At 34.0% G+C, this 13,802-nt stretch overlaps 1 protein-coding gene across 6 annotated transcripts in view; it reads right to left on the reverse strand.

Annotated features, from left to right (window-relative positions):
• Phf14 (PHD finger protein 14) overlaps nucleotides 1-13,802 on the reverse strand; it is a 320,314-nt gene that overhangs the window by 236,781 nt on the left and 69,731 nt on the right. For all 6 annotated transcript variants that reach the window (XR_015448743.1, XR_015448744.1, XM_087204669.1 and 3 more), the window contains exons 12-14: nucleotides 13,479-13,582; nucleotides 11,516-11,647; nucleotides 2,440-2,608 (exon numbers count right to left, since the gene is read on the reverse strand). Coding sequence is in view for 4 of the 6 variants with exons in the window: in XM_087204669.1 (XP_087060795.1) it covers nucleotides 2,440-2,608; nucleotides 11,516-11,647; nucleotides 13,479-13,582 (405 nt within the window). In the remaining 2 variants the exon portion in view is untranslated. The remainder of the gene's footprint in view (nucleotides 1-2,439; nucleotides 2,609-11,515; nucleotides 11,648-13,478; nucleotides 13,583-13,802) is intronic.

Here is a 13,802-nt window from a genome sequence, read left to right on the forward strand (position 1 = left end):
ATCATCGGTAGCAAAAAAAAAAAACCTTCAGACAAGAAAACTACAGAAAAGATTAAGATGAAAAGAACTGGACTAAATTAGGAAAATTAAGAGCTTCCTTATAATTACAGTATAGAAAAGCAAACTGGTAAAAGAGGCTAAAAGAAACAACTTAAAAGATCCTTTTTTAAGTAACACTGAACTATGGACATACTCTTATTGGATATATAATGTTACTATTATATACATAATTTCCCTCTATATTATAACTCTAAATTTAAAGATGATAATACTGGTCAAAAGATTTAACAAAGAAAAAATTGGTAACATACTGTTTCATAAGAGGATAATCTTAGCAGACAGACATTTGAAGTAATAACAGCTTTTCTCTAAAAACTTAAAAATAGGGCTGGGGATTTAGCTCAGTGGTTCTGCCACCTGCCTCAGAAGCACAAGGTCCTGAGTTCGATCCCGGGTACCAAAAAACAAAACAAAACAAAACAAAAAAACTACATGGTGTTGACACTACTCAACTACCAGGCTAGGTAAAACTTAAAAATAGTTAGTATTTGCATCAGTTACAGAAAATATTTTAGAAATAGAAACTAGCAGGCTGACTTTAAAGGGAAAAATTATCTCTAGTTCCTTCATAAACCAGATGAATTTTAAAGTCGAAGAAGAAATGTTTTAAACCATGGGGATTACAATTAAACTATTTCATTATGCTCTATTTAGAACACCTAAAATAAACTATGTATTTCCAGTGTCTAAGAGTTAGCAATTCCCAGATTAGTTTTATCAATTTCAGTGAACCTCAAATACAGAACTGAATGAAGTAATCTAAGTGATTTATCTTAAATAAGACTTTTAGTTGATAAAAAAAAATTAGCAGTTATTACAGATTTTTAGAACATAGAACCTTTTGAGAAAATTCTAACTTTAAGGGGAAAAAAATGAAACAGGTAACAAAACAAATGATGATGACAACTAACCCTAAAAATATCTTTATATCTCCCTCAAAGAGATTTAGATTTTGAAAAATACTTGCCTTGGCTCAAGGCAGAATAGTAAAATATTCTCCTCTAAGAATTCATAATTCCAAGCCAGACTTTTTAGATTTACAGTAGAAATTTATACACTGACGTAATGAAAAACTCCAATCTTTTATTTAAAATAGTCTCACACTGATAGCGAGAACTCCAAGCACCTGATAACAACAAACACAACTGCTTTCTGGAAGAAACACTTAAATCTTGGCCTCAAAGAACTTTCAATGAGGTAGAAATTTGGAAAAACACTTCCAGACACATTTTTCCAGAAGAGGAAATACAGCTTACCAAAAATATATAAACAAATGTTCAAAATCTTCAGTACTGAAGGAAAAGCAAAATAAAATGACAATATACTTTTCTTCCTTGCATTGCTTTGAGAAGTATTTAATCATTGTTTGTGAAACAACAGAAACATTACCCACTGCAAGCATAAGTGTAAATGAGAATGTGAAACATGTGACATTATCCAGCAAATAAAGACGCAGACAGACTAAAACTCAAAAAATCTACACCTTAGTATAGACTGTAATTCCTTGTTACCTTGCTACAGGAGACATTTACAAGAATATCTAAAACAAAGTTAGAAAAACAAAACAGAAACTAATTGTCCATGGGGCAGGGATGTTGCTCACTGGTACTGTGCCTGCCTGGCAAGTGCAAGGTCTTGAGTTTGATCTCCAGTACCAGGGGGGGAAAAGAAAACCTAATTGCCCATCAAGAGAACAAAGGAAAAACTAGATAATGATCTACTCTTTCAACAGAAAACTAAACATTTATGAAAATAAATGAAGTACAATTACATGTATGCTTGAATCAAATCAATATAACATTGGTCAAAATATCAAGTTACAGAAGAAAAGTCTGACTCCTTTCATACAAAATTCAAACTTCCAAAAGTTTATTTGTGGTTACACAGTATTTATTATTAAAAGTATTATTTATGGTTACACAGATTTGAAATGTAATTATAAAACAAAAGATTAGCGAGTCAGAGACATAAGGCTGAGGAGGTAAGAGATGACCTCAGAGTTATATAGATGGGGAAGAGATGGGCTTTGAGAATGTTTTTTTTTTTTGGTACCAGGGATAGAATTCAGCACCTTGCACTTGCCAGGCAGGAGTGGTGCCACTGAGATAAATCCCCAGCCCGAGAATGTTCTTTTAAGCAGAGTGGTAGGTATACTGGATGCTCATTATTATTATGCTTTCAATTGAACATATAAACCACAAACTCTCAGGGAAAGACAGTGTATTTATAATTTAAAAAAAAAAATTCTTAAAAATACCAAATAATTATTGTAAGTTTCTTTCTTTGTTTCCTGAATATATGTGTACCCTCTGTTTTCCCAACCTCTCAAATTTGTAGTTAGAATGTTATTATAATTATTAAAAATAAGAAATAAATTACCGTGTTTCTTATTGGAATCTTTTTGGGTTCTGGTGGCACATCCTGTGGGACAAATTTCACTGGCTCCTTAATCTGCCTCCGTGATCGTTTAGTCCCATCTGGTAAGGTTTCCATGGCCATGTCTGCTTCCATGTCACTGCTCCCTGCCTGGTCACATTCTGAGCACTGCCTGCATAAATTTGAAAAAGAAAAGGTAAGGTCATATACTTATTATCTTCTAGCTTTAGAGAATAGTTTTTATAAATACAAAATACAGAAATGCATGTGGACATCTCTCAGAACAACTACCATGAATACATAAAGCAACCCAATGTATTCTTGTAATTATCATAAGAATGCATGCAACAATGCTGCATATGTGCTTAAGTTGAACCAATCTAAACAACATAGCATTAATTTAAAAGGTAGCTTCCCTATGGAAATCATGACTTCTCCTTAAGTGACATAAGACTATGTATGCCATCTGAAAATTACAATACTTCAGGGATTCTGACCCTATTCTTTGTCAAACTTAACCTATCTTTTTGATAATTAATGACAAGCAGTGCTAAAAAGGCCACTTAAAACTTTATAGAAAGTAACTCTAGGAATGGTGAAAAATTAGTCATTTTAGTTGGTCACCCAAGTTACTGCTAAAAGAAAAATGTAAATTTACCTACTAAAGGAAGTTGTTAAAGCAGAACTTATGAAACACTTTTAACATGTGTAACATTAGACAATTACTGAATTTGAGACTTCGGACTAGACCAAGCTATCCTCCAGAACTTTCTATGCTAGAATTGCAGCCATGAGCCTGATACTGCTAATAAGCGCTTAAAATGTGGCCAGTGCAACTGAGAGCTTGAGTTAAATTTAAATAACCACATGTGTCTAGTGGCTAAAATTTGAACATAGAAAGCTAGGCAATGACTATTTAAAATCTTTATAATGACAACTGAAAACCCATTTCAAAAATGTACAGCCAATAGTTAAAAATTTTACTTATATATTTTCTTCAAACTTAATGATCAGATCAAAGAAGTTTTCCAAAAGTCTTACTTATAGTAGCATTCTCTTTATGAACATTATACTGTAAATACATAAAAATGTATGTGTTATATTAGTATGCATAAATGTAACATATTTCAAATATTTTTAAAGTTTTCTTATCATGTAATTCATGGTCCATCAAAATTTCTATCTTTCACCCATTAATACTGTAAGCTTAACATCAGGCTAATATTCAGTTTTACAAGTGAAAGTTTTCAATTCTGAACTCTAACTACAGTCAACTACAAAGTACCATTTGCTTTGTTAATGCAAGGACACTAAGTGTTAAAATGTAAATTAACATTTAAAATACCAATTTAAATCATTTTAGGGTTAGCATTAGGGTTAAATTATAGGGAATTTAAAAACATGAATTCTGATGAGATGATGGTAGAAACAGCATTACTATTCTAAAATTCAAGAAATTACCAACTATTTGAGCTACTCTAATCAATCAACCCTTTATTACTTACTTATGTCCTACTAGACATGCCTTAGAATTCAAGGTAATATGTAGATAAGAGATTTTAATAATAACAAAACCACAAATTAACATAAACTGAGATAAAATACATTTTAAATACTAGGAGGATCAGTGCATAAAGAAAAAATAGAACCTAGGTCATAGTCATTAGCTCCTCTACCTCTGAAAAATTCCTCACCTACCTGATCTTCCTTTGCTTTGCCTATCTCTAGCCCAAATTCAGAAGCCCTCTTCTCCAGAGCAGCTGACTACCATTTGAGGAAAATCAAATAATCACAACACTAATTAATTCACTGAACACTACAGCTATACAGCCTCAGTAAGTTATTGCTATTTTTTTCACAGTTGCTGTGAAAAACTATTTGTTCTTTTCTGAAGCCCTCATTATCATCTGAGTCACACTACTTCTTTTTCAGTGAAAAGTCTGAGCGTATATGATGTGAACTCACTCTACTTCCTTACCCTCCACTAATAATTATGTGTTATCTTTATCCACCTCTTGTTTCCTGTCACATGTCTCAAATCAGCCCAGCTGAGCCCAGTGATTACTATGGGAAGGAATAAACAGGAAGCATAAAGATCTACAGCTAACATCTCCATGAAATCAGAGGGGGTACTGGAAGAAAAGGCCAGAAGGCAAATGCTTTAAAGATAGAGTCATTCAAGCAGAATGTGAAATCTGAAAAGTAAGGTGACATGTTATAATAATTCTATCTAAAGTCAGCAGAATGAAGATTGAGTAAAAAGTATGTTAGCAGGGACCAGGGATTTAGCTCAGTGGTGCCAGCTGCCTCGCAAGCGCGAGGTCCTGAGTTCCATCCCCAGTACCAAAAAAAAAGAATGTCAGCATAGTCTTGCAGAACATAAAGACAGCAAAAGCAGAAACTAGTAACACTCAGAAATGTATACTAGCAGTATCTGCAGGAAGTTAAGGCAAAGATTACAGATAGAGACACAGTCACCAAATAAGGGATGAGCAACAGAACCCTAATAAAGAATTATCAAGAACTATATAGGGACTACAACAGAGCCAATGACACACTAGTAAATGTCTGACACCCAGCTCTCTGGAGGAAAATCCATAATTTGTGCATCTGCCATTTTCCAGGAAGGAGTTCTCCCAACCAAGGCAATTTCACATTATCAAAATGACATCATAGAATGTAGGACAGGGAAAAGATGAGAAGTAGCATCATTACACAGGTTTTTTACAATACACATTTAACAGACTTAACCTCAAGAGTACAGATACAACTTAACAGATTATACATATTTAACAATGTGTTTGAGAGCACATACCACCTTTTAAACAGATCACAATTTAAGGATTTGGATGTTGCTCTTTTCTAAAAGTAGAAAGGTATTTTATATAAAAAAGAACATTTAATTTATTCCAGTATTTTTCATTTCCTATATTCTCCTTCCTATAAGAAAAGTCTATTAGGCACAGAGGAGGATTCCAGTTCAATGTGCCTCAGTTCCCAGTGCAGAGTAGGAGGCTTCCAGGCCAACCTACCACCACTCCCAGCACAGAGGTGCCAGCAGCAACTCCCACCCACCCACCCACATCCCCAGTCCCAGATCCAAATGAGAAGAAGACAGGTAAGCAAACCCCAGAAACAGACTTCCAGATCACCTACAGCAACCCCAAAGGGAAACGAGATGGAACACGCTGATACTCAACCATCTGGAATCCCTGAACTAGCAACAAAAGAGGATCTGCAAAAAATGAAATTAGAAATAATTTCTCACATAACAGCAGAGATTGTGCCCACAGTGCATGATTCATAAATCTAGAAAAGACACAGATAAAATAATAGAGGAGCTGAGGAACATGATGGAATCCCAACATAGAAAACAAATGGAATCCATAAAACAGATGCAAACAGATTTCCAGGAGATTAAAAAATCCATTGAAAGTCTACAGAGCAGAAGGAGCCCATGTGAGGACAGAACTTCAGTTATAGAAGATAAGATTGCAATCAGTGACCAGGAAAAGAAAAATTTCTTTAAAATTGTAAGGGACCACGAGAAATGAATCCAGTAGCTGCTAGATGATGCAAAGAAGAATAACATAAGACTGATTGGAGTCAACAAAGAAACAGGAGAGAGTGCAGATGACATAAAAAAACTGTTCACAGAAGTGAGGGCAGAAAAATTCCCAAGCAGGGGAAAAGAATTTGACATACAGATAAGTTAGGCATATAGGACTCCAAATAGCCTTGATCAAAAAGAATGGACACATAGGCATATAACTGTTAAGATTCCAGAAACACAACAGAAGAACAAAGTTCTACAAGCAGTTAGAGAAAAGAAACAAATCACATACAAAGGAAAGCCCATCAGAATCACAGCAGACTTCTCAATGCAAATCCTCAAGGCAAGAAGAAGAGGTTGGAGTGACTTATTCCAAGCCCTAAAAGAAAACAGCCTCCAACCCAGATTGATGTACCCTGCAAAACTATCTTTCAAAATTGATGGAGAAATAAGATACTTTCATGACAAAGAGCACCTTAGGAACTTCATCAATACCAAACCAGCACTCCAAAAAGTTTTAGGCAATATCCTAGGAACAGACAGTGAGGATTACAACCCCAGGAAGCACAGCAGAATGAACCCATCAGGCACGACAAGAAATTAAATGTAAAGGGGGAGAATCCAACAAAAAGAAAAAGTCATGACAACGATAAGTCAATGTGTATCAGTTATAACCATCAATGTTAATGGTCTCAATTCACCAATCAAAAGACATGAGACTGGCAGAATGGGTCAAAAAGCAAGATCCAACAATATGCTGCATACAAGAAACACACTTAATTCAAAAGGAAGATCAGACTGAAAGTTAAAGGGTGGAAGACAATACTCCATTTGACAGGAACCCGAAAAAAAACAGGAGTAGCTATCCTCTTTGCAGATCAATTGGGTTTCAAACCAACAATGATTGAGAGAGACAAAGAAGGACACTATATCCTTGTAAAGGGAACAATCCAACAGGAAGAGATGACAATCATAAATATCTATACACCAAACACTAGTGCACCCAACTATATAAAACAAATACTAACAGACATGAAAAATCATATAAGCACTAATACAATAGTAGGGACCTCAAGGCCCCACTGTCACAAATAGATATATCAACTAGACAAAAAACAAGTAATGAAATACTAGAACTCAATCGAACTCTGGAACAAATGAACTTAACAGATATTTAGAGTGTTCCACCCCACAAAATCAGAAGACACATTCTTTTCAGCTGCACTTGGGTCGTTCCTCAAAATAGACCACATACTTGCTCATAGAAAATATTTAGGTAAGTGCAAAGGGACTGAAGTTATGCCCTATATATTATCAGACCACACTGTGATGAAATTGGAGATCAATAGCAAAAGAAACCACAAAAATTTCATACACACATGGAAACTGAACAACACACTTTTGAATAACCGACGGGTCACACGCGAAATTAAAAAAAAAAAATCAGACAGTTCCTTCAATTAAATAACAATGACAATACAACATATCGGAATCTATGGGACACAATGAAAGCAGTCTTATGGGGGAAATTCATAGCAGTGAATACACATATTAGGAAAACAGAGTAAGCCCAATTACACAACCTGATGCTGAACAGCAGGCTTCTAGAAAAAGAGCAGGACAAACCCAAAGCTCATATAAGGGAGGAAGTTATAAAGATCAGAGCAGAAATAAATTCAATGGACACTAAGAGAATACAAAAAAAATCAATGAAGCCAAGAGTTAGTTCTTTGAAAGAATAAACAAAATCTACAAACCCTTAGCCAAACTTATCAGAAAAAGGAAAGAAATGGCCCAAATCCATGGAATTAAGAATGAAAAGTGTAAAATTACAACAGGCCCAGAAAAATCCAAAGGATCATCAATACCTACTTTGAGAACCTATACGCCAATAAGATGGAAAACAAGAAATGGACAGATTCCTAGATACATATGAATTACCAAAGTTGAATGAAGAAGACCTAAAAATTCTAAACAACCCAATTATCAATGAATGTAATTGAAAATGTAACAAAAAAAAGTTATCAACTAAGAAAAGCCCGGGTCCTGACGGCTTCACCTCTGAATTCTACAAGACATTTAGAGAGGAATTACTGCCACTACTGTTTAAACTCTTCAATGTAATTGAAAGGGAAGCAATACTCCCAAATTCATTCCTGGAAGCAAGCATCACCTTGACCCCAAAGCAGAGAAAGACCCATCTGAAAAAGAGAACTATAGGCCAATCTCACTAATGAATATAGATGCAAAAATCCTTATTAAGGTACTGGCAAATAGAATGCAGAAGATCATCAAGAAGATCATACACCCTGACCAAGTGGGATTCATCCCAGGGATGCAGGCATGGTTCAACATACACAAATCAATCAATGTAATACACTATATCAATAGAGCCCAGAACAAAAACCATATGATTATCTCCATAGATGAAGAAAAAACATTTGACAAAATCCAACATGCATTTATGATAAAAATCCTACAAAAAATTGGAATAGATGGTCTCTACCTCAATCTGATAAAAGCTATCTATGAAAAACCAACAGCCAATATCATACTAAATGGTCAAAATCTGAAATCCTTCACACTAAAATCAGGAAGAAGACAAGGATGTCCACTATCACTACTCCTATTAAATAACAGTTTTGGAAACATTAGCCATGGCAATTAGACAAGAGAAAGCAATAAAAGGAATAAAAATAGGAAATGAAGAAGTCAAATTGCGGGGGATTTAGCTCAGTGGTTTCACCGCCTGCTGTGCAAGCGCAAGGACCAGAGTTCAATCCCTAGTACCAAAAATAAGGAAGTCAAATTGTCATTATGTGCAGAAGACCCCAGGAACTCCACCAAGTCTTCTAGAATTAATAACCAAATTCAGTAGAGTAGCTGGATACAAGGTCAAAACAAAAATCAAGTTTTCCTCTAAATGAACAACAGACTCACTGAGAAAAAGAGCAAACAATTCCTTTCACAATAATATCCAAAAAACTGAAATACCTAGGAATCAACCGAACAAAAGAAATCGAAGACCTCTTCTCCGAAAACTATAGCACTCTGAAAAGAGACATTGTAGCGGCTATCAGAAAATGGAAAGACAGCCCTTGCTCCTGGGTAGGAAGGATCAACATAGTGAAAATGGCCATACTTCCAAAATTGCTATAAAGATTCAATGCAATCCCAAGTGAAATCCCAGCAGCATACTTCATGGACCTTGAGAAAACAATACAAAAATTCATTTGGAATAAGAAGAGACCCAGAATAACAAAAGCAATTCTAGGCAACAGAGACGTGGCAGGGGGTATCACAATCCCCTACGTGAAACTGTACTACAAAGCTATTGTGATAAAAACAACATGGTACTGGCAAAGAAACAGACCTGAGGACCAGTGGAACAGAGAAGAAGATGCAGAAACAACTCCAGGCACATTCAGCCACCACATCTTCAATAAAGGAGCCAAACACCCTCACTGGAGGAAAGATAGCCTCTTTAATAAATGGTGCTGGAGAAATTGGGTTTCAACTTGCCAAAGACTAAAACTAGAACTATATCTCTCACCATGCATTAAACTAAAATCTAAATGGATTAAAAATCTAAAATATTAAAACAGAAACACGCAACTGGCTGGAGTGAGTTTAGGAAGAACTCTTGAAGACATTGGTGTAGGAAAAGATTTTATGAACAAAATCTCAGTTGCCCGTGAACTAGCACAAACAATCAACAAGTGGGAACTCTTCCTATTGAAAAGCTTCTGCACAGCAAGAGAAACCACCAGCAGTGTGAAGAGACAACCCACAATGTGGGAAAAAATTTTTACCAGCTGTCCCTCAGACAAAGGTTTACTATCCTGGATCTATAAAGAACTTAAAAAAATTAGACCTCCCAAATTTAAAGACCCAATCCGAAAATGGGCATCTGAAATGAACAGATATTTCTCAGACAAAGAACTAGAAATAACAAATAAACATAAGAAAAAATGTTCAACATCACTGGTCATTGGAGAGAAGCAAATGAAAACAATGCTGAGCATTCCACCTCACCCCAGAAAGAATGGCTGTTATCAAGAAATCAACCAATATCAAATGCTGGCAGGGCTGTGGGGAAAGAGGAACAGTGCTCCACTGCTGGTGGGAGTGTCGACTGGTACAACCACTGTGGAAATCAGTATGGAGATACCTCAAAGAACTAGGATTGGAAGTCCCATTTGACCCAGATATTCCCTGCTCAGTATCTTCCCCAAAGAATTAAAAGATACCACAGTGATATATGTGCACCCTTGTTCATAGTGGCACAGTTTGTCATAGCTAAAACTTGGAAACAGCCCAAATGCCTATCAACTGGAGACTGGATAAAGAAAATGTGGGTTTTTTATAAAATGGAGTATTACTCAGCCATAAAAAACAAGAAATTAGAGGCATTTATTGCTAAATGGATGCACACTGAGAAGATACTCTTAAGTGAAATAAATAGGACACACATGTGTAAATACCAAATAGTTTCTCTAGTGTGAGAAACTGAAAGTGTAAATAAGGAGTAAAAGGTATAAAAAGATAATGTGAAATAGGAAGCAAAGGGCAAAGGGGAAGAAGTGGGAGGAGTAGGGGAAAGGAAAGAAGGGAATGGAATTAATATAGAAAATGGAAAAATGGAAACAAAGTCTTTGTAAATAGGGAGGGATGGAGAGGTTGAAGGGAGGGGAGGGGAAGGGGGAAAAAATAACCAATAGAGATTATGTAAAGGTGCAAATTTCCAATGATGAATGTCATTATATTGTATACCTAAAATGTACCAATAAAATAAAAATAAAGTCTATTAAAATTTGAAAACCTACCTCTCCCTTGGACTAAAATAAAGAACAGGGCTAGGGATTTAGCTCAGTGGTTCCAGCTCCTGCCGCACAAGTGCAAGGCCCCAAGTTCAATCCCCCCGGTACCAAAAAAAAATAAATCTCCTTAAAGTAAAGAATAAAACTCATTATAGATATCAAAAGCTTTTATTAAATATCTGTAGGGATTCAATATGTTTACATTAATGAAAAAATGATTCATCCATTTTTATGAAATGTTTCTCAATTTTCAAAGAATGGCTGCACAACTTAAATACCTAGAGTACAAATGAAAACAGAAGTAAAAACTTTGGTGGCACTGACTCAGAAATATGATATCAATTCCAACTAATACCATGAAAATTGAGGCAGATTTTCATAAATTCATACAATTTTATAAATTCAGGCAAAATAAAAATGAAGCATCTGAGAAATTCGTAACAATAAAACAAAAATTATAAACACACCAGACAGATTCATGCCATAAGTAACAACCTGCTAAGATATAAAACTAGCCAAAATTGGAAATTCATTTCTCAAATAAAAGCGTTAGGTTTTTTTATATAATAGCACATCAAATTTATGAAGGTATTAATTTAAAAATGTGTAAAATACTTTATTATTATTCAACATAATGTAATACTTCCTCTTATAGAAGTGAAATAAAAAGTAAACTGGTTCTAACATTCCCTTTCATTTTACTTACCAATAACTGTTTTTGGTCTTTCTTGGCATCCTTGTAAGAGGAGGATCCAGACATCCAAGATGGTAATGGAGTTTACAGGTATCACACAGTAAAAGAAGGTGTTGATCATGGTTCTTCTTACAAATCCCACAACTTTGAACAAAGGCAGCAAATAAGGTTAGACAAATTGTATAATAGTGACACACAATTTGTATTCAACATTTTAAATTTTAAAATTTTAATCTCAGTTAACATTTCTTTTATTATAATGAACTTTGCTTATAAAACAGATCTTTTTAGAATATAGGTAACTATTAGTTATATAGTATTGTTCCTTTGAAAGTGTTAAAAGATGGTCTGGATTCAGTACAAATAAATAATAGAGTCAAACCTTTCAAAGAAGGGCATATGTAAGCTATCTCAATATCATCTTAATTTTAATTATTAGTTAAACACTATTTAAAGTTAGTTAAATTTTTCTCTAGAAACATAATTTATCTGAACCAGAAGTTTTCACTTTTCTAAAACTTCTCTAAAAATCACAAAAGAAATTACTTCATAAATGAAATTGTTTATTTTCTGCTGTTAATTATAAACCTTTCAAAGAATCTTCAACACAAAAATAAGCTAGATATATAAATAAGTCTCTTCGCAAAATCAGATTTTAAGCCTTTAAAATATGTTAACTAATATTTTAAAATACTGGGGAGTTTCACAATTGTTGCTATTGTTAAATTCCTTTGATTTGTTTTTTAAAAAAATCTTTTTTGTCAAAAAGACAATTTAGTTATTGAGAACATGAACAGTATGACCTTAATACTTAATGTATATCTATATAAGTATATTGGCAATGTGTAGAATGAGGGAAAATGTTGTTGGGAACCTGGAAAAACCATTCATATACAGGAAGGGCAAAACAACAATGATGTTTGGATTTATTTTTAATATCCTAGAAAAACAACTAGTATCTGATCTCAGAGTAAAACAGAAAAATCACTTAGAATATACTCTGAAACAAAACTGAACTGCAGTCATAAAAGTCAGAAGTACAGTGGAATGCCTGATAATTTAAAATAAACCAATTGTGTTTAGGAAAGCAGCACCGATTACATACTAATGTTAGCATCATACATTAAGACAACAGTGTGTTTTTCCTATAGTTCATGTAACTTATTTGCTATTACCTATGGAAAGATTCTCCAATAAAGAATGGAAAGTAGTTAAAGGAGACTGATACCATCATAATTGCTATTATTTCTAAGAAAGAAATTAGTTCTGGGAAGAATCTATGTGTACATGTGTAGGTGTGTTTGTTTACACATGCATGGATACACACAACTGCATTTTCTAAACTCAATATAATCAATATAATTACATTAAAAATGATAGTGACTTTAAATTTAGATAAGTTTTGACAGTGAAAAATTACAGTAATAGTGAACATTACAAAAATATTGAGGACAGAAACCAAACAACAAAAATATTTCCGGACTGAGTAACTGCAAAATTATTGCAGCTAAGCAAAGAAAAAAAATATCCACAGACTCCAATATAAAATCTGTCTTCATGACATACTACCTACAAAGGCAAAAGATTCAGGCTCTCTATATAATATCCATCACTACCTAAAAACATGAACAAAATTTTGTAATTCAAGTAAAATAAAAATATAAATGTATTTCTATTATGTTGCTTTAATTATTTAAGACAATAAGCATATTTTTTTAAGGTAACATTCTAATTCCCCAAGTAGAATTCTTTTTCCCATGGGACTTACACAAATACATGCCCAGTTATTAAGAGACACAAAAAGTCATTTCTCTGATCAAAGAAACAATAAAAATCTATCATTTAACCTAGGAAGTATCTTTGATATAATGAACATTAAATCCACTTAAATTCTGGTAAGGACATAATTCACTCTCAAATATGCTAAGTACCTTTTTCCTAGTAAGTATTAGCTAAAAATAAATACATTACTTGCCTATAAAGTACTGTAGGGAGCGTAGATGTCTTTTGTGTGCCTCCTTCTTTTTTACTTGGTTTTCTCTCCTTAGGTGCTCGCAAAATTGCTGGTATGTTCAACTTCTATTAATTTGAACAAATGCAGTATGTATTGTTTTAAGGATGAAATATAAAGCAACATTTTTCTCTACTTCCCACTTGAACGAGCTAAATATGCTAGGATTATGAAGGAGAAATCTGCTTTACTAGCTATAACACTGGCAAAAGGAAATAAAAGAGGAGTTTTTGTCCAACAGTTTCTTCCATTAGAAACTTATAATTACATACTTTTATCAATTTTCAG

This window comes from Heterocephalus glaber, unplaced genomic scaffold (genome assembly GCF_053883595.1).
Source record: "Heterocephalus glaber isolate CG9 unplaced genomic scaffold, H.glaber_assembly_v1.0 deba00000546, whole genome shotgun sequence".
In the NCBI taxonomy this organism is placed as follows: Eukaryota; Metazoa; Chordata; class Mammalia; order Rodentia; family Bathyergidae; genus Heterocephalus; species Heterocephalus glaber.